We start from the raw sequence: 27,818 nt of genomic DNA, 5'->3' as shown, positions 1-27,818 counted from the left end.
ATTGTAGAGGTAAAATGTTGTAACAGAATATCTTTAGCTACTCTTTTTTTGAAATTTGTGTCATAAAGTTATATGCATTTCATTTTTCAATAACTGCTAAGGGACTATGTTGCCATGTATTACTGTTTTTGTTTATTTTTAACCAGCAAAAGAAGAGAAATGTTATTTGATCTACCTTTATCTACAATATCCCTGAGTGGTTCGGCAATGTCTTCTCTTTTTGTAAATCATATTAATTAACTGTTACAACATGTTGATGCCATGTTAGCACCATGTTGATCAAAAGTATTCATTTAGGGTGCCTGGGTGGCTCAGTCAGTTAAGCATCTACCTTCCGCTCAAGTTATGATCCCGGAGTGCCAGGAGCAAGCCTCGCATTGGGCTTCCTACTGAGCAGGGAGTCTGCTTCTCCCTCTGCCCCTCACCCTGCTCGTGCTTTCTCTCTCTCACTCTCTTGGTCTCTCTCAAATAAATAAATAAAATCTTTTAAAAAAAGTATGCATTTACAGTCATAAGTTATCAATCTTATAAGGAAAATTATTTATTGATAATATACACAGTTTCTGCATTTGTTTATTGTTTGGTTTTTCAAAGATTTAAAATATGACGATGATAGAGAAAAAGTAAAATGTTCCCTTATGGTAAGTTGGTAGTATGTGATAGACCCATAACTAAAATAGTATTTAATGGAAATTGAATGGAAGGAAAAAAAAAAATCACTGAAGACTCAATCCATCATAGAACACTTCATAGAAAGCATGACATATACCTCAACCTCAAAATGGGGAAGGCTCTGGATGGACAAATAAGAAGGTGGAGAGCATCCAAAGGGAGTGAGGAAATAAGTGGACAGTAAAAATAAAGTTCAGGAGCAAGAATAAGTACTTTGAATTTAGTCTCACAGTTACTTTGGCTAGCACTAATTGCTTGTGTTGGAGAAAAGGGGGTATGCCAAGATCAGACAATTGATCTAGATCAAATTACAGAGGGCTTCAAATGCTATTCTAAGGAGCATCTTTATTTTTTTTTGTCATAATTAACAGATTGTGACTGAGTGGTTGCACTAGAATGTAATATGGTAAAAAACAATATTTTAAAATACAAATCAAGGGTGCCTGGGCAGTCAGTTAAGTGCCGGACTCTTGATTTTGGCTCAGGTTATGATCACATGGGTTGTGAGACTGAGCCCCACATCAGGCTCCACGTTTCGAGGGGAGTCTACTTGAAGATTCTCTCCCTCTGCCCCCCCTCAAATAAATGAATAAATCTTATAAAAAAAAATCAGTCAGGGCTAGACAATATGCACTTGAGAGAGGCAGGCAGAAAAGGCAGTTGTGCCATGATCCATAAATGAGAGCATCAAGTCAAAAAGTAACAACTAGACCATTACTATGATAATAAATATTTTTCAGTGGCACAAGATGTTGGGAATACAGCAGTAAACATTGTGGTTCCCAGTCCTGCTATTCCATAAGAAAATGTTAGGTGAAAAGGTATATCTGGGATATTATCATAATCTAGGAGGATCAGAGAAAGATGACCTTAAAAGTGACTGAAAGCTCAGTGCTATGGATTGAATGTTTGTGTCCCCCCTACTCCCAATATTCATATGTTGAATCCTAATCACCAATGTGATAGTATTTAGAGATGCGGCTTTTGGGAAGTAAAAGTAAAAAGTATAAGATGGGGCTTTTGGGAAGGTCCTGAGGGTGGAGTGCTCATGATGAGATTAGAGCCTTTTTAAGAAGAAACACTAAAGAGCTTGTTTCCTCTCTTTGCTCCCCACCATATGAGAATACAATGAGAAGACAGCCATCAGCAAACCAGGAAGTGGGTTCTTACCAGACACACCTGATCTACCAGCATCTTGATCTTGGACTTCCAAGCTTCCAGAACTGTGAGAAATGTTGTTTAAGCCACCCAATCTGTAGTAATTTGCTATATAGCAGAACTGAAATGACTAAGACCCTTAGTCCTGAAAGTAGATTGAGGCGTGGAGCACTGGGTGTTATGCACAAACAATCATGGAACACTACATCAAAAACTAATGATGTAATGTATGGTGATTAACATAACAATAAAAAATTATTTAAAACAAACAAACAAACAATGAATCATGGAACACTACATCAGAAACTAATGATGTAATGTAGGGTGATTAACATAACAATAAAAAATTAAAAAAAAAAAGTAGATTGAGAGTTAGCCATATAGAGAACAAGGGGAAGGAAGAGTTTGGAGAACAATCCAAGCAGAAAGAATAGACCATGTAAAGACCCCGATGTGCTAGATAAATATCAGTTTTCTGGAATTTTTTTATAATGTCCAAGAGCTTTTGATAAGCAAAATGATTGAAAAGACTAAACTATAGTTGAGCTGAGCAAACCTGAGCAGAATTATCCTGCTAAGCATGTTTTCTCTTCTGTAAGAATTATAAAATGCATTATAAAGTTGTCAGAATAAAAATAATTTGTATAAATTGGGTGTTTAAAATCTCTTTGAAGTCTCTTAGCAAGTTAAATGACACATGGCATGACAAGAGAGCATGAACCCCAATATTGAAATTATGGAGAGGCAGAAAACTGTATCATTTACAAATGAATTCTAAGGCCTGTGGCATTTTGACAACAAACAAAGCCAGCCAGTAACCATAATAGAGATCCGATTAGTATGGGAAAGGACTATTTAGCTGGGAAAAAGGGGGGGGGGAGAGGGAAAAAATAAACATTTTAATCAAATCCAATACTTCGTTATTGATTTCTCTTTGCCAGACATACCTTGTAGAATACTTAAAATGCTTTTGACATTGAGATATCTGGCCAAAGCTATTGAATTCGTCAAGGTAAAAGCTCAGTTCCTGGTGTAATCTCTTGTATTTCATTTATATGTGATTTATTCCTCTTTCCACAAGAAGGCTTTATTATTGATAAAATAAGTAAACTTGAATCCCAAAGGGAATCTGATGTCCACTCACACAAAACAGGTTTGTAAAGTGTAAGTAGCAGCCAAGAAAAGGACTCAACAACAAGATGATCACGGGTTTCTCCTTTTCTTTTCGTTTTTCTTTCTTTCTTCCTTCCTTTCTTCCTTCCTTTCCTCCCTCCCTCCCTCCCTCCCTCCCTCCCTCCTTTCTTTCTTTCTTTCTTTCTTTCTTTCTTTCTTTCTTTCTTTCTTTCTTTCTTTCTTTCTTTCTTTCTTTCTTTCTTTTTCTTCCTTTCTTCCTTTCTTCCTTTCTTCTTCCTTTCTTCCTTTCTTCCTTTCTTCCTTTCTTCCTTTCTTTCTTTTCTTCTGTCTCTCTCTCCCTCTCTCTCCCTTTCTTTCTTTGGTGAAAAGTCAATACTAGTCAGATTTTCTGTCCTTTTATGTGCTAGCCAATTCCATTATCAGCTATGTCCCTACATTTCAAACGAGAGTTTTGTCCTTCAAAAAAATTTAATGTCATTTACCGCCATTAAGTCTGCACCTGCTTGTAGTTGGATACTTTTACACAATGTCAAATCTGCAAAGCTTTTTAAAGTAAACTCTACTGTGGTATTTTCTTAGTTGGTTCATCAAAGTTAGGACAATTGTCAAAAATATCTTGACGAGCCTTAAAGCTATCTTGTTTAATATTCTTAGTATAAGATTTCAGATCAGGCTCAGATATCACACTTTCCCAAATGTTTCAAAATAATGTCCTGGTCAATATTTAATGTAACTACAGTAGGTCTTATGAATTTTGTGTCCATCTAAGGTATCAAATACATGGAGAAAAAGGATTTTGTAGTTATAATAATATAAAATTAGAGTAATTCCTAATGAATACACATCAAATCATTTTTATTTAGTGTCAAAAATGATGGATAGGGAAGATGTTTAAGGTATAGATCTTGGTTCTTTCACATTTGGTTTTAGTCTGGAGGTGGTATTTAGTATTCAGACCCCTGGAAATGTTAGCACTTGAAGGACCTCATACCTGAGTCCAGTCCCTTTTGTTTTAAATCTAAGCTCCAGAAGTGTCAAATAAAAATTCCAACGTTAAATTGGTATGAGAGGAAGAACAAAGGTTGAACTCTAATTCATTGCAACCTCTTAACTATGTTCAACAAAAACTTCTAGTTGTTAAATGCAAGAGACATATTGATTGCATATCTTATTTCATGAGTTGGTGGTATTGACCTTGTAATTTAGCCCTCTTTCACGCATCTCTTCCTTCCTGGCTTTCTCAGATCCATTCTGTCTTTGCTCATTTCCTGCTTCTTGGCACCTCCTTCATGGACTCTAATCTCTTGTACTCACTTCACATATTCTGATTCAATTAGTTCATCTAACCCCATTCAATCCCTACCCCTCCCAAAAATGGGGCTGTCAAATAACTTGTCACTCAAATTGGAAAAATATTTACAGTAAGAAGGGGTGCCATTAATAATTCTATAAGGAAAATAGGAATAAACTGGAACTTTTCTGAACAAACCAGGATGCATGGTCATCTCATCCATATAAAATGATGGAATACAAAACTGGTTTCAATTCTCCACCTCTTCCTGTATCCAAGACTTGACCCTGTAACTCTGTTAGTGTCCACCTTCTCTCACTCTGGGCTTTGGCCAGTAGAATGAGAAGGAAATAATATTGTGCCAGTTCAAGCTTAATCTTCAAGAGAATGCAAACACATTGGTTTTCTGGCATAGCTAGGCTCGCTTATCCTTGCACTTGAGCCTCTGTGTGAGAACACACCCAGCCTAGCCTTTGGGAGTAATGTGAGAAATATGTAGGGGGTGAGACAGGTGGGAGATTTTGAAGGCACTCCAGCTGACACCATCAGAAGCTGAGTCATCCAGCTGACTTGGCCTAAAAACAGATATATGAATAAGCCCAAATGAGGGAGATCTTCCCAGATACGAGCAATATTTACTGCTGACCTACAAAATTATGAATTGAATACATAATTCTTATAGTAAGCTAAAAATATTTGAGGTGGTTTATTATGCAACATTACCGTGGCAGTAGATAACTCATACACTAGCTCAAAATCTCTCTCCCGAGATTCCAGATTCACACACTAAGTATCTACCTGAATGTCCCACAGATGTTTCAAACTCAATAAACCCCAAATAAAATTATAAAATTTTCCACAAATGTATGCCTTTACCTATATTCTTTATCTCATAAATCTAGTTTTTCAAGTTAAATTCTCACTCTTTTCCAATTGCAATAAGAGGGGCTATTCTTACTGAATCTATCTTTTGTATATCTTTATAAGTCACTGTTTTCTTCTATCACCACTCACTGGGCCTTGGCTCTCAATCAGGGCTCTTGTAAGAGGATTAAGCCCTAATGGTATTTAAAAAAATAGAGTCTCTTTAACAAGGATGCCAACCAAATTAAAATAGAAGTATATTTAATATATCACTAAGACTTTTATATTGCTTACATTACAATTTATCAGTAACAATACTTAAGTATGAAAACCTGCTACAGTCATGTCACTGCCTTTATAACGGCTATGGTTATTCTATGATTGTGCTGAGCATTTGATATAGTTTTTAAAGAGAGCTGAAAATAAATAGAATAGTCATGCCATGGGCCATTTTGCCCATATGGATGTAGTCCCACTGCACATTTACATCAAAGCACATTGTAGATGCAGAATGACAACTTTTGACCTGAGGGCTTATGTTGCCTTTCAAGGTGTTAGATCCTATCAATTAGAATGCTTTCATATATATTATAATGCCTTTCTGAGGTGAGAACTATGAGCTTTACTGATATTTGTGAAGCAACAAAATTTTCTAAAGACTGCAGTAACCTGCCAAGGTTTCCTCTGTAATTTAATCAGGCCATCAATCAGCAAGGTTAGGTCATACAAGCTAATATTTCTTTACAGCTTAGATACAGTTGAATGATTTTTGGTTTAACTAGAGGCAAAATGTTAGTTTCTAATGACATTTAACAGTTCTTGGAGTCATTATTTTGACAGCATCTATTTGACCTGAGAAACTTCTTGCTTACAAAAATAGTCTCAGGGCAAAATTTGCTTATATAAAAACTCAAGAATAAAAATGACCTCAAAGGTCAATTTTAATCATCTATTAAAAATAAATATGGGCTTCTGAGTTAAGATGATGACATGGATCAGGCTTCTAACTTTCCCCAACCTGAGTTTATAAGAATGACCAGGAAAGGATGAAAATTAAGAACAACATGCTCTAAGTTTGAAGACTTGGAAATGTCATCAAATGCCCAAGATTTCAAAAAATATTTGCTAAATATACTGCACACCAAATTGTTTGGAAGAACGCATAATAGTCTGGTTTGCAGTTTCCCATCCATAAAAGAACAACAACATTAAGAAGTACTTAGAAAAAAAAAAGCCTAGAAAACCCCACAAATACCTCTTCAGAGGGAGAGAGGAATTTATAGACTAGTTGTCATAATACACAGAAGGTCATTGCAGCAAGGGATGTTTTTCTGGATCAAGTGTCTAAATTATAAGTAGAATACCCAGTGGGAGCTCCCTCTAGATCTGAATGGGTCATAAAATCTCAGAAGTAGGCATTCCTTTTTAGCAAATGTTTAAGAGAAATAGAAAGCACATGAAGCCTTAAGGCTTCTTTCTGGAAGGGGCATACAAAAATAAGTGGATAGTCAGCATACTTAGACTAGTTTCCCATTGAGTTATTTCTTCTTCATCTTGTTTTTTTCTTTAAACCATAAGATCTTTAAAATGATGCTAAAAGTCAGAAGAATGGGACAATTGTAAAGAATCAAAGAAAGTAGCACTCTCTAAAATCTATTCACTAACAAAAAAGGAAGAAAACAATTAGATAACTACTGAATCCTATTTGCCAAATGTTCAAGACCACTGAGCATCAAACAACTTAGCATCTATGAAGTTAGAGAAAGTAAGGTAGGAAAAATCCAAAATGAGGATCATGCAATGTATTAGGGGATGGGACATTTATGAAAATGAGATATAGGGGATGATAAACTCCACTGAAGGAAGAAATTAGAAACTAGAAATAATTTCTATATATGTTGAATATGTATATTGTTAAGTTGAATGTATCAGTTCCATGTATTCAAATGTCTGTTAAGTGGATAAATACCATCTGTGGCTCATCTATCCAGAAGTGTTTGTAAGAGAAAGACTGTAGCAGCTTCTGAGATTGGTCAGATAGGGCAAGTGTCAGTTTCCTGAATATGCATCAGCAACTAGTTGAAGACTCAAGGTGCAGCTCAGAGTGGCTGCACCAAGAATGTGACTTTTGAGCTATCTCACTCTTATATCCCGGGTCAGGGGGGAAAAAAGGTGGATGTAAATTGCTGTGTTGTCAGGCCTGTTGAGTATGAATCCATGACCCAAATATATTATTTATGTGAAAATGAATATTTGCCTGCCTTGCAACCAGTCAGATTGGAACCAAACCTTGATGTGTAGTAGAAACAGCAGGATTGCATGCAATGACAGCTCTATGGCAGTGAAATAAGGTATTTTCATATTGGCCCAATTAAAGCCCTTTGAGGGTGGACCCCAACACTGGCAGTGGCAGGTGACAGATGTGGAGACAACTTAGAGACCTGGAGAAAAAAGAAGGTAGCAGAGGCCACTGCTACCTTCAGGAGAATATGAAGATCAACCCTAAACTGAGTTACATGTATGGTACTTCATTGTTTACAGACTAGTAAAAGAACCATAATTACAGGTCTCTTCCATAGAGTAATGAAAATTATAATTATCAAATTAAAATCTTCAAGGGAGCTACAAACAAAAGAAGTTCAAGGTAAAAAAATATACAAATATTTTTTAACTTCACCCCTGAGAGAACGGTGAAGGGATAAATTAGATGAAGTTGATAAAAACAGATGACAGACTTGAGAAATCAAATAGAATATAGGAGCAATGTCTGAAACAAAGAACAAAAAGATGAATCATAAGAAATAACTATTAAAATATGAATAAAAAATGCCTTGAATTAGACACAAAGATTAGAGTCTACATTTTTCATTAAAAATGTAAAAAATTTTATTTATTAAGAGTCATTGAATTGGGGCACCTGGGTGGCTCAGTCAGTTAAGCATCCGATTCTTGATCTCAGCTCAAGTCTTGAGCTCAGGGTTGTGTGTTCAAGCCCCATGCTGGAGTGCCACAGGCATGGAGCCTACTTCCAAAACAACAAAAACAAAACAAAACAACAAAATGAGTCATTGAATTAAGTACTATGGGTCAAAGCTTGAAGAAAATCCAATAATCACAAAGATGTGAAAAAAAAAAGAATATCTTGAAAATTGGCATAATGATACCACCAGTAAACAATATCATCAATGGACCATAGAGTTGTTTAAGCATCTGATATCAAAAGAAGTCTCTGCCATAAAGATAAATAATAAAAAAGAAGTTTGATTCAAACCTACAGCTCATGTTGTTTCTTAATGGAAAGAAAAATAGTTATGTCCCTTTGTTACATTAAGAATAAAATAAGTAGTTTAAATAGTGAAATTTAAGAGAGCAAGAATCATTAAACAGGAGAATAAATGGTAAGGTGAAGGCTTTTACATGCATTAGGGCAAAGACAGAGCCATAAGAATAACGGGATTGGTAAATAATGCTACATAAACTTTTGGAAAGATTTAATATCAAACAAGAACAACAACAACAAACCATAGAGAAAGATATTTATCAAACAAAAAACTTCATAAGCAAAAATTTATTTGAAAATTAAGTGTGGGAGATTTTATGTATTTCTAACATAAAATGGTTATATTTAACAAGTAAAGGGTTCTTATAAAGAAACAGAATTTTTAAAAATAAAAAAATGTTAAGGAAGTTATTCACAAAAGAAGAAATGCAAACAGCTAATCTACAAGAAAAGATTAGTTTTACTAATAATTTCAGTTTTTAGTGATAATAACATACTCACTATACATCCAAGAGTGTGAAAAAAATTAAAATTCAGACTTTGCAAGAATAGGTACTCACATACTATTGAAGGGAGTATGAATTGGTACAAATAGAATATTACATATATGTTCTAATTTAATATACCTGTAGTTCTATATCTAGTGTAGTTTATACATAAGGTAGAACGTGTGTGTGTGTGTGTGTCTGTGTGTGTGTGTGTGTGTGTGTGTGTGTGTGTATGTATTTATTGCAGAGATTAAACTGGACATCCGTTTGGGTGAGGATTGTACACAAAAATTATTTCATTTTTCTTCTATGTCTGGAATATGTTCAAAATATTAACTATCAATTTAAAATTACCAAATGTGTAGCATTACTTTTATTAAAATATTTTTTAAATAGAAATGATTAACTTTTATAAGAAGGATATATGTTAAGCCCTTTAAAATTTAATAAAAGTGACTCTGTATCTGCCTATCATACCACCAGGTCAGGGTTTTGATAAATGTCATTTGCACTATACCTACAATTTTTTTTATTAAAATAGAACTTTATTGAGATATAATTCATATATCATAAAATTCACCAATTTATAGGGTAAATTCAATGGTTTGAATTATATTTACAGAATTGTATAACCGTCACCACTATTTGAGAATTTTTTTAAAAGATTTTATTTATTTATTCAAGAGAGAGTGAGCGAGAGAGAGCACAAGCAGTGGAGAGGGGCAGAGGCAGAGGGAGAAGCAGACTCCCCACTGAGCAGGAAACCCCTTTGTGGGGCTTGATCCCAGAACCCTGGGGTCATGCCCTGAGCTCCGGAGGCAGGCGCTTAGCCAACTGAGCCACCCAGGTGTCCTCATTTGAGAATATTTCTATCACACCCCAAAGGAAATCCATTAGTTTACTCCTCATTTCTTCTTCTTCCCAGTTCCTGGTAAGCACTTACCATAATGTTTTCAACAGTCACTCATGTTGCAGCATGTATCAGAATGTCATAGCTTTTTATTGCTGAAAAAATATTCCACTGTCTGGATATAACACATTTTCTTTATCTGTTCATCAGTTGATGGACATTTGGATTATTTCCATTTTTTGGTTATCATGAATAATGCTGCTATATAAACATTTGCATAGAAGTTTTTGTGTGGACATATGCTTTTAATTTTCTTGGGTATAAACCTATGAGTGGAAGTACTTGGTCGTATGGTAATTGTACATTTAACATTTTAAAGAAGCACCACACTGTTTTTCCAATGTGGCTGCAGCATTTTACAATCCAGGTAAGCCCAGTGAGACCCATTCTTGACTTCTTTTTTTTTTTTCCCATTTCTGACTTCTGATCTCCAGAGCTATATGATAAACTTGTGTTGTTTTTGTTACGTTTGTTGAATTTTTATGTTTGTGGTAATTTGTTGCAGCAACAATAAAAAAACTAATACAAGACCCAAAATACACGAAGCAAAAGTGACAGCGTTAATGGAAGAAATAGACAATTCAACAATAACATTTGGGGACTTCAATTCCTTAATTTTAATGATAGAATAATTAGAAGAGCAACAGAGGAATATAAAACTTTACATTGTAAACCCATTAGACCTAACAGACATCTATCAAAGACTCTACTCAGCAAAATCAGAATATACATTCTTCCCATATGCACATCAAACATTCTTCAGGATAACATGTTAGTGAATTTAAAAAGCCTCAGTAAATTTAAAGGAATTAAATCATACAAAGTATGTTCTTTAACTACAATAGAATTAAAATAGAAAACAATGACAGAAGGAAATTTGGGAAATTCACAAATAGGTGGAAATCAAATAGCATACTACTGATGGGCCAATGGCTCAAAGAGGAAATTTTATAAGAAAAATGAGAAAATACTTTTCTATGAATGAAAACAAAAACATAACATACTAAAACTTATGAAATGCTCCCCATAGCATTGCTTAGAAGGTAATTCATAAATATAAATAGTACATTATAAAAGAATAAAGATCTCAAATGATACCTAACCTTCCACATTAAGAAAGTGAAAAGGAACAAAAGAAATCCAAAGAGAGCAGAAGGAAAGAATAAATATTAGAGTGGAAATAGATGAAATAGAGAAAAATATATAGGAAATCAACAATAAAAGTTGGTTCTTTGAGAAGAGCAACAAAATTGACAAATCTTTAGTTAGACTGATCAACAAAAAGGAGAGAAGAATCCAATTATTACAATCAAGAATGAAAGAAAGGGCATTACCACCAAAATTTTAGAGTTAAAAAGATTATTTGGGAAACTATGACCAACATGGCAACAATGTGGCACAAATTCAATAACCTAGATGAAATGGACAAATTCCTCAAATCGAATTAGTGTTCAAAACCCTTCCACAAAGAAAAGCTCAGGACCAGCTGGCTTCACTGGCAAATTTTGCCAAATCTTTAAAGAATTAATACCAATCCTTCACAAACTCTTCCAAAAAACACAGGGAGAGGGAACATTTCCCAACTTATTCTGTGAGGCCAATATTGTTCTGATTTCCAAACCAAAGACATCATGAGAAAACTATAACCTATATCTCTTATGAATGTAGATGCAAATATCTTCAACAAAATACTAGCAAACTGAATCCAGCAATGTGTGAAAGGGTTACATATCATGACCAAATAGCATTTTTTCAAGGAATGTAAAGTGGTTCAGCAAACAAAAATCAGTCGATAAAAAAGTCAGATAAAGACTACATGACCATTTCAATAGTTGCAGAAAAGTTATTTAATAAAACCCAATACCCTCTCATGATAAACACACTTACAGAATTGAAAATAAAAGGGAATGCCCTAAATCTGATCAATGCATCCACAGAAGATCCACAGTTAACATCACATTTAATGGTAAAAGAACAATTTCCCCCTAAGATCAGCAATAAGACAAGGACCTCTGCTCTTGCCATGTCTATTCCATATTGTTCTGGAGGTTTTAGCTGAACAATTAGATAAGAAAAATAAATAAATAAAAGGCATCCATATTGGAAAAGGAAAATTATCTTTGCAGGTAATATGTGAAGATAACATGTATAGAAAACGCAAAGAATTCTACCAAAATTTTAAAACTAATAAATGAGGTTGCATATTGATACAAGATGAATACACTAAAATCAACTGCATTTTTAGACCTTAGCACTTAACAATCTGAAGATTAAGAAAGCAATTTTATTTACAATAGCATCAAAATGAATAAAATACTTAGGAATCAATTTAACAATACTAGTGCAAGACCTGTATATTAGTTTTCTTGTTATCTGTGCTATAACATATTACCTCAAAGTTAGTGGCAAAAAATAACACAAATGTATTATTTTCTAATTCTGGAATTCTGAAATAAGTTTTATTGCACTGAAGTCAAAGTATCAAAAAACTGGGTTCCTTCCAGTGTCACAAACATACACATACATACATGCACACATACCATTCATTATTAATGAGATCATCTTATCAAAAGAACCCCAAGCCTAATATTCTTCATTTGTCATGAACCTGTAAAATATCAAATTTTCTCTGAATATTACCATGAGAATAAATTTCACTCAAAGCCCAGTCATAAGGGGAAGCACTTCTAGAATGGCAGAATAAGAATCTTCAAAAATTTCCTCCTCCATAAAAGCAGAGAGAACACTGGCAAAAATTGCTACAATCATTTTTTTTTTTTTTTTTTTTTTAGAATTTAACCAAAGGCCTGTACCCATCCAAGGAATATTTATTGGAGAAAAATTGCCCCATTCCCATTCTTCTCTCCCCAGCTCTGCAGTAGCTTTGAAAATCAACTGCCTCACAATCACGGTGGCTATGAAATCAGCCATGGTTCCAGCAACTAGAGGTGCAGAACAAGTTTGGAGATCACAAAGCCCCATTCTCAGATAAATGCCATTATTTGTACTTTCTGGAAACCCCCTGGAAATACCTCTATGCAGAGCTTGTTTTTATTTGACCTGAATCAGAACTTACTCTGTATGAATAGATTATTTGCCAGGGCATTTATAACAAACAATTAGCACTATGTGTTTAATATTGCAGCTGCCAGAGGCAGCAGTAAAAGTTAGTCAAATAAGAGGTTGACCAAAATTCTTAAACAGAAAAGCAGAAGAATTAAATGTCCATAGGCACTTTGAAATATTGCCATATTCCTAGGAATATCAAAGGACACATGCATTTGGAGAGGTGCATCAGAACCTAGAAAAGACTTGAGGAGAATCTAATCTCTCACCTCTGGCTGACCTTGAGGACTTGTGCAAGCAGGAAGCAAAGGCTAAGGCATTCTGTAAACTTCCACAGTGTTGAGGATGTGTCCCAAAATCATACAGAGACCTTTGCCAAAGACTGGATGACTTATTGATTCAAGGCATTTAACCAGGACCTTTCCCATCATTATCTAGATAAGCAGACTTCTGTGGCCATACACAACAAAGAATATACACTTTATTGAATTATTTCAGGAAAGACACTAAGAAACACAAATAACAACAAACAGCAACTATGACAAACCCTAGAGAGGAGGAAATGTGATTTCCAAACTTTCCATGTTACTTTAAATGTCAGGTTTTCACCAAATTTTTATTTTCTTAACACTTTTCTCTATGCTGATCACATATTAGTTTAAAATTAAATAAGTGTGCTATTACTTCTAAAGCCTATCTCCTTCATACAAAGATGACTTACTATATTAAGAAGGAAAGCATAATATATACCTCTTCAAAGAATATAAAGTAGACCATTATCATTTAACAGGTATATCTCAAAATCATCTTGATAAAAATCTACTGAGGTTTCCAGATGATCAAAGTATCTACCTCTAAAGCTCAGGAAGAAGCAGGACGCTACAATCTTACGGAAATTGTACATTGACTTCTTCATTACGCTTTGAAATTTGAACTCTTGACTCCATGTTTCCAGCAAATAAAAAAGGTTATTCATGCTTCTGTTTTTTTTTTTTAATAACTAAATGATATACTTGTCGAGGAACTTTCACACTATGGTTTTAGGCACCATATAAATACACAAATAGATAGCTTGTACAGGGAAGAGAGAGTATGAGGGATTTTATAGAGGCCTATTTATTCACAATTCACAAATCAGCTTATAAGGGTAGAAGTTATGTTTAACAGGATGCTTTCAGGTCTATTTCTGCCTCAGGCAATGAACTCAGGAAAAAAATGCAGCACTCTGAAATTGTTTAAACCACTAATCCCAAATACTTTCATTTTATAGAGATATTTGGGAAGATACATGCTGTTTCACGTAATAAGCTCTGAGCATACAAAAGAAAATGTAACCCTAAGCATCAGATAACTGGACATTGTATTTGCCTCAAAACTACCTGTCATTGGTATAGTTCCCTGGTTTGGGAAAAGAGTAAATAGTATATTATTAAGGTAGCATAGTGTGTTTTATTGATCTATTAATATTAACCTGGAGACTGATATGCAATTCTGTGTTTCAATTGCCCAAAGCTAGTCTAAATGGACCAACAATAATAAAAAAATGCCTGTGGATATAGGTCAAACACTATATGCTTTACGTTCATCAAAAAACAAACTAAAAAAAAAAGCTATTTTAAAAAGCTTTTGTTTTTGGTGTTTCTAGTCAAAAGATATTTTCATCCTAAAACATAATCTGAAACCTAAAAAACCTATGAAATATGCAGAATTCTTTCTCTCTTCTTTAAAAACAAAATATGGTAAGTTTATTGGTATATTTTAAAAAACATTTAGTTTTCTAAGAGCTAAGAGTAGATATACATACATCTTTTCACAGTATGTTTATTTTTAAATTTATAAATGTTTTGATGTTTAACTTGGCAAGAACTTCAGACATAATGAAATATGGTTTGATAGTGTTTTTCTAATGGGGCCTGGTGAGACCCAGACATCACAGCATACTCTTCCTTTCTCATCCCATTGTGTTCAAGGCTACCAGCTTTATAAAAAGTTTTGAGTTATCTCTAAGTTCTCAAAATACATGAAATAAATGAATAACAAATAATAATAGGTAATATTTATTGAGCATATATGCATCAGGCAATAGTATTTGTGTTTTTAACATACTATACCATTTAGCCTTCATCATCAACCTACAAAGTAGGTATTATTACTATGCCCATTTCACAGAGAAAACTGACAGGACTAGCAAAGGTGAAACTGGGATTCTAACATGGGCAACCTGAAGCTGATTCCATGTGTCAGTGATTTAGAGTAGGACGTCTACCCTGCACTGAAGTATGCTTAGTTTCTACTTTGTGGCACTGTACATTTCACTCTTTCAAAGGTGCAATACCAACACACATCCTCTGCATTGTTCCACTCATTCACCATTTTCAGTAACTGATGAATCTCTTTCACAGCTAGTTCTTTAGTCTACCCTGTAATTGCAAAGGGTGCTTTACCTTACCAATGAATGATTGCCATCTAGTGGTAAATATGTAATAATAGCCAGTGCTACAGTGATTAGTTACCTATGTCATTCCTAAAAATTGTCTTGATACACAAATCCTGCTAAAGAACTAAGAAACTTAGATACAAACAAAATCAATTCTACTGTAAACAACTAATGGTAATGACCAGTGTGTATATAGTATTATTTTGAAACAATACAGCCTTTGGGAGACTGGCCCTTTGTGACAAAAGTTTTTAAATGCCATCAGTTGTATAGTCTGTATAATATTGGCCCAATGCTTATAATTAAAAGTTTTCCATATACATTTTCTTTTGTGAGGTACAAATATGTTAGAAAATGCCAGTGTTCAAACTGTTTTAATAAAAAATAATCATTATCATTAAAGGAAAGAAAAATATGTGGCTAAAATTTATTGAGAATAAACACCAACAAGTAACTAAGCTTGCACAGATACGTGAGAGCCTCGACAGGACTTGTTCCTATGTTGATTTTAGGTATTTTTTTTTTAAATATTTATTTATTTATTTATTTGAAAGAGAGAGAATGAGAGAGAGAGAGAGCACATGAGAGGGGGGAGGGTGAGAGGGAGAAGCAGACTCCCTGCTGAGCTGGGAGCCCAATGCAGGACTTGATCATGACCTGAGCTGAAGGCAGTCGCTTAACCAACTGAGCCACCCAGGCGCCCAGGTATTTTAGGTATTTTTGACTGTTTACTTTTATGTTCCCCACTTTGCCCTATTACCTGTAAGCATCCATTCCTCTTTTTTTTTTTTTTTTTTTTTTGGAAGCAAGTGCCATTTTATTGCTAGCTGAGATGCCTGGTAGTCCCTCGGATGGACGGCTCCAGGAAGCTGAGCCGGGGTTAGGACAGGCTCAGAGCTTGAGCAGGTCTTTCCTTCTCTTTTTTTTTTTTTCAAGTTTTTAAATTTTTTTTTTAATTTTTTATTGTTATGTTAATCACCATATATTACATCATTAGTTTTTGGTGCAGTGTTCCATGATTCATTGTTTGTTCATAACACCCAGTGCTCCATGCAGAACGTGCCCTCCTCAATGCCCATCACCAGGCTAACCCATCCCCCCACCCCCCTCCCCTCTAGAACCCTCAGTTTGTTTTTCAGAGTCCATCATCTCTCATGGTTCGTCTCCCCCTCTGACATACTCCCCTTTTCTTCCTCTCCTGTTATCTTCTTCTTTTTCTTTTTTCTCAAAATATGTTGCATTATTTGTTTCAGAAGTACAGATCTGTGATTCAACAGTCTTGCACAATTCACAGCGCTCACCGTAGCACATACCCTCCCCAATATCTATCACCCAGCCACCCCATCCCTCCCACCCCCAACCACTCCAGTAACACTCAGTTTCTTTCCTGAGATTAAGAATTCCTCATATCAGTGAGGTCATATGATACATGTCTTTCTCTGATTGACTTATTTCACTCAGCATAACACCCTCCAGTTCCATCCACGTCGTTGCAAATGGCAAGATCTCATTCCTTTTGATGGCTGCATAATATTCCATTGTGTATATATACCACATCTTCTTTATCCATTCGTCTGTCGATGGGCATCTTGGCTCTTTCCACAGTTTGGCTATGGTGGACATTGCTGCTATAAACATTGGGGTACACGTACCCCTTCGGGTCCCTACATTTGTATCTTTGTGGTAAATACCCAGTAGTGCAATTGCTGGATCGAACGGTAGCTCTAATTTCAACTGTTTGAGGAACCTCCATACTGTTTTCCAGAGGGGTTGCACCAGCTTGCATTCCCACCAACAGTGTAGGAGGGTTCCCCTTTCTCCACATCCCCGCCAACATCTGTCGTTCCCTGACTTGTTAATTTTAGCCATTCTGACGGGTGTGAGGTGGTATCTCATTGAGGTTTTGATTTGGATTTCCCTGATGCCAAGCGATGTTGAGCACTTTTTCATGTGCCTGTTGGCCATTTGGATGTCTTCTTTGGAGAAATGTCTGTTCATGTCTTCTGCCCATTTCTTGATTGGATTATTTGTTCTTTGGGTGTTGAGTTTGATAAGTTCTTTATAGATTTTGGATACTAGCCCTTTATCTGATATGTCATTTGCAAATATTTTCTCCCATTCTGTCGGTTGTCTTTTGGTTTTGTGGACTGTTTCTTTTGCTGTGCAGAAGCTTTTTATCTTGATGAAATCCCAATAGTTCATTTTTGCCCTGGCTTCCCGTGCCTTTGGCGATGTTTCTAGGAAGAAGTTGCTGCGGCTAAGGTCGAAAAGGTTGCTACCTGTGTTCTCCTTTAGGATTTGGATGGACTCCTGTCTCACGTTTAGGTCTTTCAACCATTTGGAGTCTATTTTTGTGTGTGGTGTAAGGAAATGGTCCAGTTTCATTCTTCTGCATGTGGCTGTCCAATTTTCCCAACACCATTTGTTGAAGAGACTGTCTTTTTGCCATTGGACATTCTTTCCTGCTTTGTCAAAAATAAGTTGACCATAGAGTTGAGGGTCCATTTCTGGGCTCTCAATTCTGTTCCATTGATCTATGTGTCTGTTTTTGTGCCAGTACCATACTGTCTTGATGATGACAGCTTTGTAATAGAGCTGGAAGTCTGGAATTGTGATGCCGCCAGCTTTGCTTTTCTTTTTCAGTATTCCTCTGGCTATTCTGGGTCTCTTCTGGTTCCATACAAATTTTAGGATTATTTGTTCCATTTCTTTGAAAAAAGTGGATGGTATTTTGATGGGGATTGCATTGAATGTGTAGATTGCTCTAGGTAGCATTGACATCTTCACAATGTTGATTCTCCCAATCCATGAGCATGGAACGTTTTTCCATTTCTTTGTGTCTTCTTCAATTTCTTTCCTGAGTATTTTATAGTTTTCTGAGTACAGATCCTTTGCCTCTTTGGTTAGATTTATTCCTAGGTATCTAATGGTTTTGGGTGCAATTGTAAATGGGATAGACTCCTTGATTTGTCTCTCTTCTGTCTTGTTGTTGGTGTATAGGAATGCCACTGATTTCTGTGCATTGATTTTATATCCTGCTACTTTACTGAATTCCTGTATGAGTTCTAGCAGTTTTGGGGTGGAGTCTTTTGGGTTTTCCACATACAGTATCATATCATCTGCAAAGAGTGAGAGTTTGACTTCCTCTTTGCCGATTTGGATGCCTTTGATTTCTTTTTGTTGTCTGATTGCTGTGGCTAGGACTTCTAATACTATGTTGAATAGCAGTGGTGAGAGTGGACATCCCTGCCGCGTTCCTGACCTTAGGGGAAAAGCTCTCAGCCTTTCCCCATTGAGAATGATATTCGCTGTAGGTTTTTCGTAGATGGCTTTTATGATATTGAGGTATGTACCCTCTATCCCTATACTCTGAAGAGTTTTGATCAAGAAAGGATGTTGTACTTTGTCAAATGCTTTTTCTGCATCTATTGAGAGGATCATATGATTCTTGTTCTTTCTTTTGTTAATGTGTTGTATCACGTTGATTGATTTGCGGATGTTGAACCAGCCTTGCAGCCCAGGGATAAATCCCACTTGGTCGTGGTAAATAATCCTTTTAATGTACTGTTGGATCCTATTGGCTAGTATTTTGGTGAGAATTTTTGCATCCATGTTCATCAAGGATATTGGTCTGTAATTCTCTTTTTTGATGGGGTCTTTGTCTGGTTTTGGGATCAAGGTAATGCTGGCCTCATAAAATGAGTTTGGAAGTTTCCCTTCCATTTCTATTTTTTGGAACAGTTTCAGGAGAATAGGTATTAATTCTTCTTGAAATGTCTGATAGAATTCCCCTGGGAAGCCATCTGGCCCTGGGCTTTTGTTTCTTGGGAGATTTTTGATGACTGTTTCAATTTCCGTAGTGGTTATAGGTCTGTTCAGGTTTTCTATTTCTTCCTGGTTCAATTTTGGTAGTTGATACATCTCTAGGAATGCACCCATTTCTTCCAGGTTATCTAATTTGCTGGCATAGAGTTGCTCATAATATGTTCTTATAATTGTTTGTATTTCTTTGGTGTTGGTTGTGATCTCTCCTCTTACATTCATGATTTTGTTGATTTGGGTCATTTCTCTTTTCTTTTTGATCAGTCTGGCCAGGGGTTTATCAATCTTGTTAATTCTTTCAAAGAACCAGCTCCTAGTTTCGTTGATCTGTTCTACTGTTCTTTTGGTTTCTAGTTCATTGATTTCTGCTCTGATCTTTATGATTTCTCTTCTCCTGCTGGGTTTAGGCTTTCTTTGCTGTTCTTTCTCCAGCTCCTTTAGGTGTAGGGTTAGGTTGTGTATTTGAGACCTTTCCTGTTTCTTGAGAAAGGCTTGTATTGCTATATACTTTCCTCTCAGGACTGCCTTTGCTGTATCCCAAAGATTTTGAACAGTTGTGTTTTCATTTTCATTGGTTTCCAGGAATTTTTTTAATTCTTCTTTAATTTCTTGGTTGACCCATTCATTCTTTAGTAGGATGCTCTTTAGCCTCCATGTATTTGAGTTCTTTCCGACTTTCCTCTTGTGGTTGAGTTCTAGTTTCAAAGCATTGTGGTCTGAAAATATGCAGGGAATGATCCCAATCTTTTGGTACCGATTGAGACCTGATTTGTGACCTAGGATGTGATCAATTCTGGAAAATGTTCCATGGGCACTAGAGAAGAATGTGTATTCCGTTGCTTTGGGATGGAATGTTCTGAATATGTCTGTGAAGTCCATTTGGTCCAGTGTGTCATTTAAAGTCTTTATTTCCTTGTTGATCTTTTGCTTAGATGATCTGTCCATTTCAGTCAGGGGGGTGTTAAAGTCCCCCACTATTATTGTATTGTTGTCAATGTGTTTCTTTGCTTTTGTTATTAATTGCCTTACATAATTGGCTGCTCCCAAGTTCGGGACATAGATATTTGCAATTGTTAGATCTTCTTGTTGGATAGACCCTTTAAGTAGGATATAGTGTCCTTCCTCATCTCTTATTACAGTCTTTGTTTTAAAATCTAGTTTGTCTGATATAAGGATTGCCACCCCAGCTTTCTTTTGGTGTCCATTAGCATGGTAAATGGTTTTCCACCCCCTCACTTTCAATCTGGGGGTGTCTTTGGGTGTAAAATGAGTCTCTTGCAGACAGCATATTGATGGGTCTTGTTTTTTAATCCAATCTGATAGCCTGTGTCTTTTGATTGGGGCATTTAGCCCATTTACATTCAGGGTAACTATTGAAGGGTATGAATTTAGTGCCATTGTATTACCTGTAAGGTGACTGTTAACTGTCTGTTGTCTGTGTTCGTTTCTGCTCTTTGCTGCTTTTAGGTTCTCTCTTTGCTTAGAGGACCCCTCTCAATATTTCTTGGAGGGCTGGTTTCGTGTTTGCAAATTCCTTTAGTTTTTGTTTGTTCTGGAAGCTTTTGATCTCTCCTTCTATTTTCAATGATAGCCTAGCTGGATATAGTATTCTTGGCTGCATATTTTTCTCGTTTAGTGCTCTGAAGATATCTTGCCAGTCCTTTCTGGCCTGCCAGGTCTCTGTGGATAGGTCTGTTGCCAATCTAATGTTTCTACCATTGTAGGTTACATATCTCTTCTCCCGAGCTGCTTTCAGGATTTTCTCTTTGTCTCTGAGACTCGTAAGTTTTACTATTAGATGTCGGGGTGTTGACCTATTTTTATTGATTTTGAGAGGGGTTCTCTGTGCCTCCTGGATTTTAATGCCTGTTTCCTTCCTCACATTAGGGAAGTTCTCTGCTATAATTTGCTCCAATATACCTTCTGCCCCTCTCTCTCTCTCTTCTTCTTCTGGGATCCCAATTATTCTAATGTTGTTTCGTCTTATTGTATCACTTATCTCTTGAATTCTGCCCTCGTGATCCTGTAGTTGTTTCTCTCTCTTTTTCTCAGCCTCTTTATTTTCTATCATTTGGTCTTCTATATCGCTGATTCTCTCTTCTGCCTCATTTATCCTAGCATTTAGTGCCCCCATTTTTGATTGCACCTCATCAATAGCCTTTTTGATTTCGATTTGGTTAGATTTTAGTTCTTTTATTTCTCCAGAAAGGGTTTCTCTAATAACTTCCACGCTTTTTTCAAGCCCAGCTAGTATCTTTAAAGTCATGATTCTGAACTCTAGGTCCGACATCGTACTAATGTCCGTATTGAGTAGGTCCCTGGCTGACGGTACTACCTCTTGTTCTTTTTGCTGAGGTGATTTCTTTCGTCTTGTCATTTTGTCCAGAGGAGAATAGATGAATGAGAGAACAAAAGGCTAACAGGTTTACAACGTCCCCAGCAAATATACTGTATACAAATCAGAAAAGACCTGAAACCAGGGGAAAAGAAAGGGAAAGAAAGAAAAAAGAAAGAGAAAAAGAAAAAAAAAAAGAAAAAAAAGATAAAAACAAAAACAAAACAATTCAAAAAAGGCAGAATATGATCAAATATGATCAGGCTAGTGCATAGATCAGTGCCACACACTAGATTTTGGGCGTATTTTGGTCTGTTAGAAAAAAGTGCCTCCTAAAATTTTAAAGGAAGAAAGACATATATGTACAAAATAAGGGTTGATACAATGAAGGGATGGAAGATGACTGTAAAGATGAAAATTATAAAAGATTTTATAAAAGGACTTGGTAAGATAAGTTGTTTGAAAAAAGAAAGGAGATTTAAGGAAAAAAAAAAAAAGGAAAAAGGGAGAGAATGTGATCAGGCAGGAGACTAGAACAAAGCCATACACTAGTGGTTTAGGGTATATTTTGATCTGTTAGAAGAAACTGTACCTCAAAATTTTAAAGAGAGAACAACTTATATATATATATGCCAAAAACAAGGATAACTACTATGAAGGGATAAAATATGACTCTAAAAATGAAAAAAAAATAAAAATGTTTTTTTTTTTTTTAAAAAAAGGGATTTATAAGATGTTGGTTGAAAAAGGGAAAAAGAAAAATAAAAAAAAGTCAACAAAAATTAACTTTGATGAAATAATGAATCATGGTAAAAAAAAAAAAAAAAAAAAAAAAAAGAAGCCATGAATCTATGTGCAGTATTCCCCTAGCGCTGGAGTTCTCCTATTCTCCTTGATCGATCAACTTGGTCTTGGCTTGCTGGCTGTTTGTGTTGATCTTCTGGGGGAGGGGCCTGTTGCTGTGGTTTCCAAATGTCTTTGCCGGAGGCAGAATTGCCCCGCCCTTGTCGGTCCAGGCTAAGGAAGCTGCTCCAGTTTGCTCTCAGGAGCTTTTGTTCCCTGCAAGCTCTCGGTACAGCTTTGGAGGAGCAGGGCGAAAATGGCGGCCTCCCAGTCTCCGCCCGGAGGAGCCGAGAACTCGGGGCCCCACTCCTCAGTGCGCCCCCAGAGAAAAGCAGTCACTCCCGTGTCCCTGGTCTCTGGCCGCACTCCGTGCTTACCCGGCCTGTGATCGAGCGTTGCTATCTCTGGCACCCGACCCCGCTCGGAGTCTCCAAATCCAGCAGATCCCTGCAGTGCGTTCCCGCACCGCTCCTCCCCGGGAAGGAAGGGGAGTCTCCCCGGATCTGCTGCTTGTTGGGTCCTTGCTGGGGGAGCCGTGCCCCGACTGGGCCGCAGATCACAGTTTATGGCAACCCCGAGCTGAGAGCCCGCGACTCTGCTCCGTCTCTGCAGCCGGCTTCCCCGCCCCGACACCTGGGAGCTCTGCCACACTCAGGCACCCCCGGTCTCTCTGTGACCCCAAGGGTCCTGAGACCACACTGTCCCGGGAGGATTCCACCCCCCGCTTAGCCACTGCAGCGACGTCCCTCCGCCGAGCCAACTTTTAAAAGGTCCGATTTTGTGCTCTGCGGCTCTAGCCCTTGCCAGAAGCGGCCGGCGGAGGCCCCTCCCCCGCCGTCTATCCTCCCGAATATCGCCTCGGATTCACTTCTCCGCACGTCCTACCTTCCAGTAAGTGGTCGCTTCTCTGTTCAGAGAGTTGTTGCTACTCTCCTGTTCGATCTCCTGTTGAGTTCGTAGGTGTTCAGAATGGTTTGATCCCTATTCAGTTGAATTCCTGAGACCAGACAAAATCTAGGTCTCCTACTCCTCCGCCATCTTGCTCCGCCCCCTCCATTCCTCTTTTGATCTATCTAACTCCATGGCATCCAGATTCTACATTCACCCACCAGATTTTCTTAGTTTCCCAGCTGTTCCAAAATCTATTCTCCTTGCCAATTCCAACACATGAGGCTTAACACTATTTGCAAACATGTGTGCCATAAGTACAGATTCTAGATTTTTATTCAACCATTTTAAAATACTTTTCAATATTTATCTACTATTATAACATACTAAAATGTCCTGAGTTGAATCATTTATGTTTTCCACACTTTTCAAATATAAATCTTATTTGGTCATTATATATTGCTTTTTTTAAACATATGACTGAATTCCATTTTCTACTTTCTCTTTAAAAGTTTTGCATCTATAATCGTGAAATGGGCCTATAGTTATGGGGGGGACTGCATTTGTTCAGTTTAGAGTTATGTATTTGCTATATTTTTAAAACCAGCAATAAAATTTCCTTATTTTCCTTGCCTACAAAGAATTCCTTGAACCTAAAAATTGATTTTTTTTAAAGTTTTAAAACTCAACAAATAGAACTGCTCAACATAGGAATGTAAGGTAGAAATTCCAGAACTCTTTTTTTTTTTCCATTGTTATTAATCTATTCTGGGTTAACATTCCATTGATTCAGTGTTGGTAATGTTTACTTTTATAGAAATCATTATTTTATCAAAAGTTCCAAACGTGTGTGTGTGTGTGTGTGTGTGTGTATGTATATATATACAAAATGTACCTATATTTTATCTCTGTGGCTTTAACTCCTCCCAAATCACTAAGGTTTATATTTCTGTCTCCTCACTTTTATTTTTCCAGTAGTTTTTTTGAGGTATCTACTTATATTATTATAGTTTCTTATTTTACCATTTTTTCTCAAAAAACCTTTTAGATTAATACATATTCACTCTTTTTATTCTAATTTAATTTCTATTTTTCATTTATTCATTCTTTTGCTCTTCTACATTTTGTTGACCAGTTGTATTTTTTAATTTGAATATATAATTTATTTATTTTCTCTTTTTTTAAAGAGAAATACTAAAGCATTGAAAGCTATGAATTTTACTCTGACTACAGCTTTGGTTACATCTCATACATTTGGTAAGTATTGTGGTAGTGATTGTTTAATACTAAAGCATTGAAAGCTATGAATTTTACTCTGACTACAGCTTTGGTTACATCTCATACATTTGGTAAGTATTGTGGTAGTGATTGTTTACCAACTAGGTAGTAACAGTTTACAGTCCCTCTGTGACACAATATTCACTTATTTACTTTTTAATAATACAAGTTTTATTTTAGTTATTGATTTTCTCTTTTTATTAAATCTTGCTCACAAATTACAGATTGTATAATATCTATTCTGAAGAACTTATTTACACTAAATTTTTGGTGTAAGATTTATATGTTTAAAAAAAACCAACAATAAATGATTTCAAAGAATCTATATTTTCTCTTCATAAAGTATAAAGTTCAACATATACTACTAAATACACTTACTATTTCATTAGTTCCTCTAGTTTCATTGTAATTTTGTTTACTTGACAGATTAAAAACTGAGATAATCTTTGACTCTGATGACTATAGTTTTGTCAGAATCTTCCTATATTTACCAGATCTTTTGTTTTATATATTTCCGCATCATATTATCTAAATCCTCAAGTGAGAAGTCATCTTCTCATTTTATTTTTTTCATCTGTCAATCCTTCTTTGCCTGATATTAACATTACTATGACTGTTGCCTTTATCGTTTATTCATTGAAGAGGTCTACTATGGCAAAGGAAATAGGACAACAAAGACTAATTTGGGTAAGTCAGGGTATACCACTGTCATATCACAGAGGACTGACCCCCAAAAGAAATTTGGGTTATGTCACTGTGGAAGAAGAGACACTGCATTGAATGTCATAGTAATCAGGAAGACATCCAACCAGAAGTTACATTAAGTTACATTTCCTAGTTGCAGCTAGGAACAACTACAATTAAAAATTAAAATGTACAAGTTTCTTATCCTATGTGAAGACACAGGTATGTGTAAGTATATAGTGTGTCCACTCTGAGCCTCTTCCAAGGGAGCAGAATCAAGCTGATCACACAGATGGGGTCTGAGAAAGACTATAATTGCATTCACTAGTCAAAGATCCAACTAAATATTGAAGTATCCTATTTGAATCAAATTTATTTTGTGTTTAATTTTTAATTATAGATGAGTATATAGAGAAATAGAAAAAAAATTACCTTCAACAATAAACTATTTTTTACTGATCAAATTACCTAAACCATAAGAAAAATCAAATGTCACAAATTTAAATTTCAGAAAGTATAAATTTCAACAAATTTTAAAACATAAACATTATATATATACTAAATAAATGTATTATACATATATTATGTGCATATGGGCATCAGTGTTAATTCACATTATAAATTTTTTGAGGTTTCAAATATAAACTTTTTATGAATTGATTTCTATCCCAAATATAAAAGAGATTGTTTTCTTGTTGTTTCTAATAATCACTTATTATTTTTCATTAATTCTACAAAAAGAACACTGGCTATTCAATATCTCTCACTTAAAAACATTTAAGGTTAAATATATTTGTTTCTCATTATTTTTACCCTATGTACTAGAAAAAAAAAGAGTGTAGCTGCATTTTACTACAATTCTGCCAAAGAAAGTACTGAATGTAAATTCATATTATGAGTGAATAATGATGTATTTCACCTCATTTCAATTTCAGTAATTGAGTGGGAAAACAGGAAGATCTATTAAAAGGACCTTGTGCTGGTCAAGCACTAATGAGAAAATCTCTGAGTCACTGGCTGCCATGGTAACAGGGTATTATGGAAATCTGATTAGCATGCCCAGCAGCTACAAAAGTGATAGACTATACTACTAATTGCGTTGTCTCTGCTAGCCAAGACGGGCTTTATGTTCCTAAGGGGTGAGGAGTGGTGTGAATCTGTTTATCTATATACCAGATATGAAATGTTTAAAAATTAGGTTCACACACCTAGTACCAAAAATAAATTACACTTTGAGGAGCATTTCAAAAATTAAAATAAATCAACTCACTTTTCTCATTAACTCACAAATTTCTGAACAATTTAGTTTATTTTTATTTAAATCTAATTTCATTGGCATTTGATAAGACAAAGACAATTTAAAAAGAAAGGGAATTTTGTGAAAACAAAATTGAAAATTTTGAAAATTTGAAAATAAATCAATAGAATCCTCCTAAGAACAAAATTTCCCAATGGAATGGTTTAGAAATTGTACCAAGAACTGAGTCTCCAAGAGTACCTAGACCAGAGAGTGTTAGAGCCAGATGCAAGAGTATTTACAAATGTTAAATGAACGATGAGCAAGAGAATACAGTCAGGACTGCGGGTAGGAGTTGCCCCCAGGAACAAGTGTGGGCAGAGCTTTCTGCCACTAGAAATAACATTATCTATGTGTTTAACAATGTCTTTACTTCTGTGCCCTTGGCCTCTGGGTACCAAAATATAGTGAATTCTGCAATTACAGGGTTCGATGCTTTCACTTTTGCTTTGTTATCTTTAATATCTTGAGTGTCATTAAATTTTTTAAAGAAATTGATCACTGCCTTCTGATTCTTTTTGGTAGATAACTTAATTCTAAGAGGAAAAGCTGCAAGATTAACAGAAGCAAAGCAAACACTGGCATGTATTCTTGACTAGAAGTCCATGTGCCTTGTCAGAGCTTGTGTGTACAAGGAACATTAATAGTGCTTGTCCTGGGATACTTACTACTTTTGTTAAATGTGTTCCAAATGTTCCAAATATCAAAAGCATTCAATCTAAAGTCAATATAATGAAAGCCAAAAAAAAGCATTTATCTACGTGTCTCAAAATTCAGTGGAGCGTGTGGGGTTCCAGAGAGAAAAGTGTCATCAAAGCAGCAAAGTATAAAGTTTCATTTATACAAGATGACTAAATCCTAGAGATCTACTGTATAACATACAGTCAATAATATTGTATTGTATACTTAAAAATTTCTAAGAGGGTAGATGTTATATTAAGTATTTTATAATAAATAATAATAATAATGTGGGTGGGAGGAAACTTTTGGGTATGTTTACGGCATAGATTGTAGTGGTGGTTTAAGGATGTATACTTATCTTCAAACTTACCAAGTTTCATGCATTAACTTTGCACAATTTTTTGTATGTCATTCATACTTCAATAGAGTGGTTAAAAAAAAAAAAAAAAGCCAGTAGAGTGACAAAACAGAGTAAATAAGTGTATTCCTGGAAAGAGTAGGCAGGTTCAGGGAGTTGTGTGTACTGACCTGGGATGGAAGCAGCACTTGGAAAGCCAGTCGGTGTGGCCGAATCCTGTGAGAAGCACGTTGCCTTTGGGGAGCCCCACCAACTTCCAGAGGCGGTCCTCCCCACAGGTGACTAGGATGTCTTTGCGGGGGTGCATGATGATGCTGCAGAGGGAGAGACAA

General features: G+C 35.8%; 1 protein-coding gene across 4 annotated transcripts in view; it reads right to left on the bottom strand.

Moving 5' to 3' along the window:
• The window catches only part of SPAG16 (sperm associated antigen 16), a 968,000-nt gene that overhangs the window by 493,166 nt on the left and 447,016 nt on the right, over positions 1 to 27,818 (bottom strand). For all 4 annotated transcript variants that reach the window (XM_027589886.2, XM_027589888.1, XM_027589889.1 and 1 more), the window contains one exon: positions 27,657 to 27,800. In XM_027589886.2, the coding sequence (XP_027445687.1) occupies positions 27,657 to 27,800 (144 nt within the window). The remainder of the gene's footprint in view (positions 1 to 27,656; positions 27,801 to 27,818) is intronic.

Source organism: Zalophus californianus, chromosome 3, assembly GCF_009762305.2.
Source record: "Zalophus californianus isolate mZalCal1 chromosome 3, mZalCal1.pri.v2, whole genome shotgun sequence".
In the NCBI taxonomy this organism is placed as follows: Eukaryota; Metazoa; Chordata; class Mammalia; order Carnivora; family Otariidae; genus Zalophus; species Zalophus californianus.
This window is presented reverse-complemented; position numbering and strand designations above follow the sequence as displayed.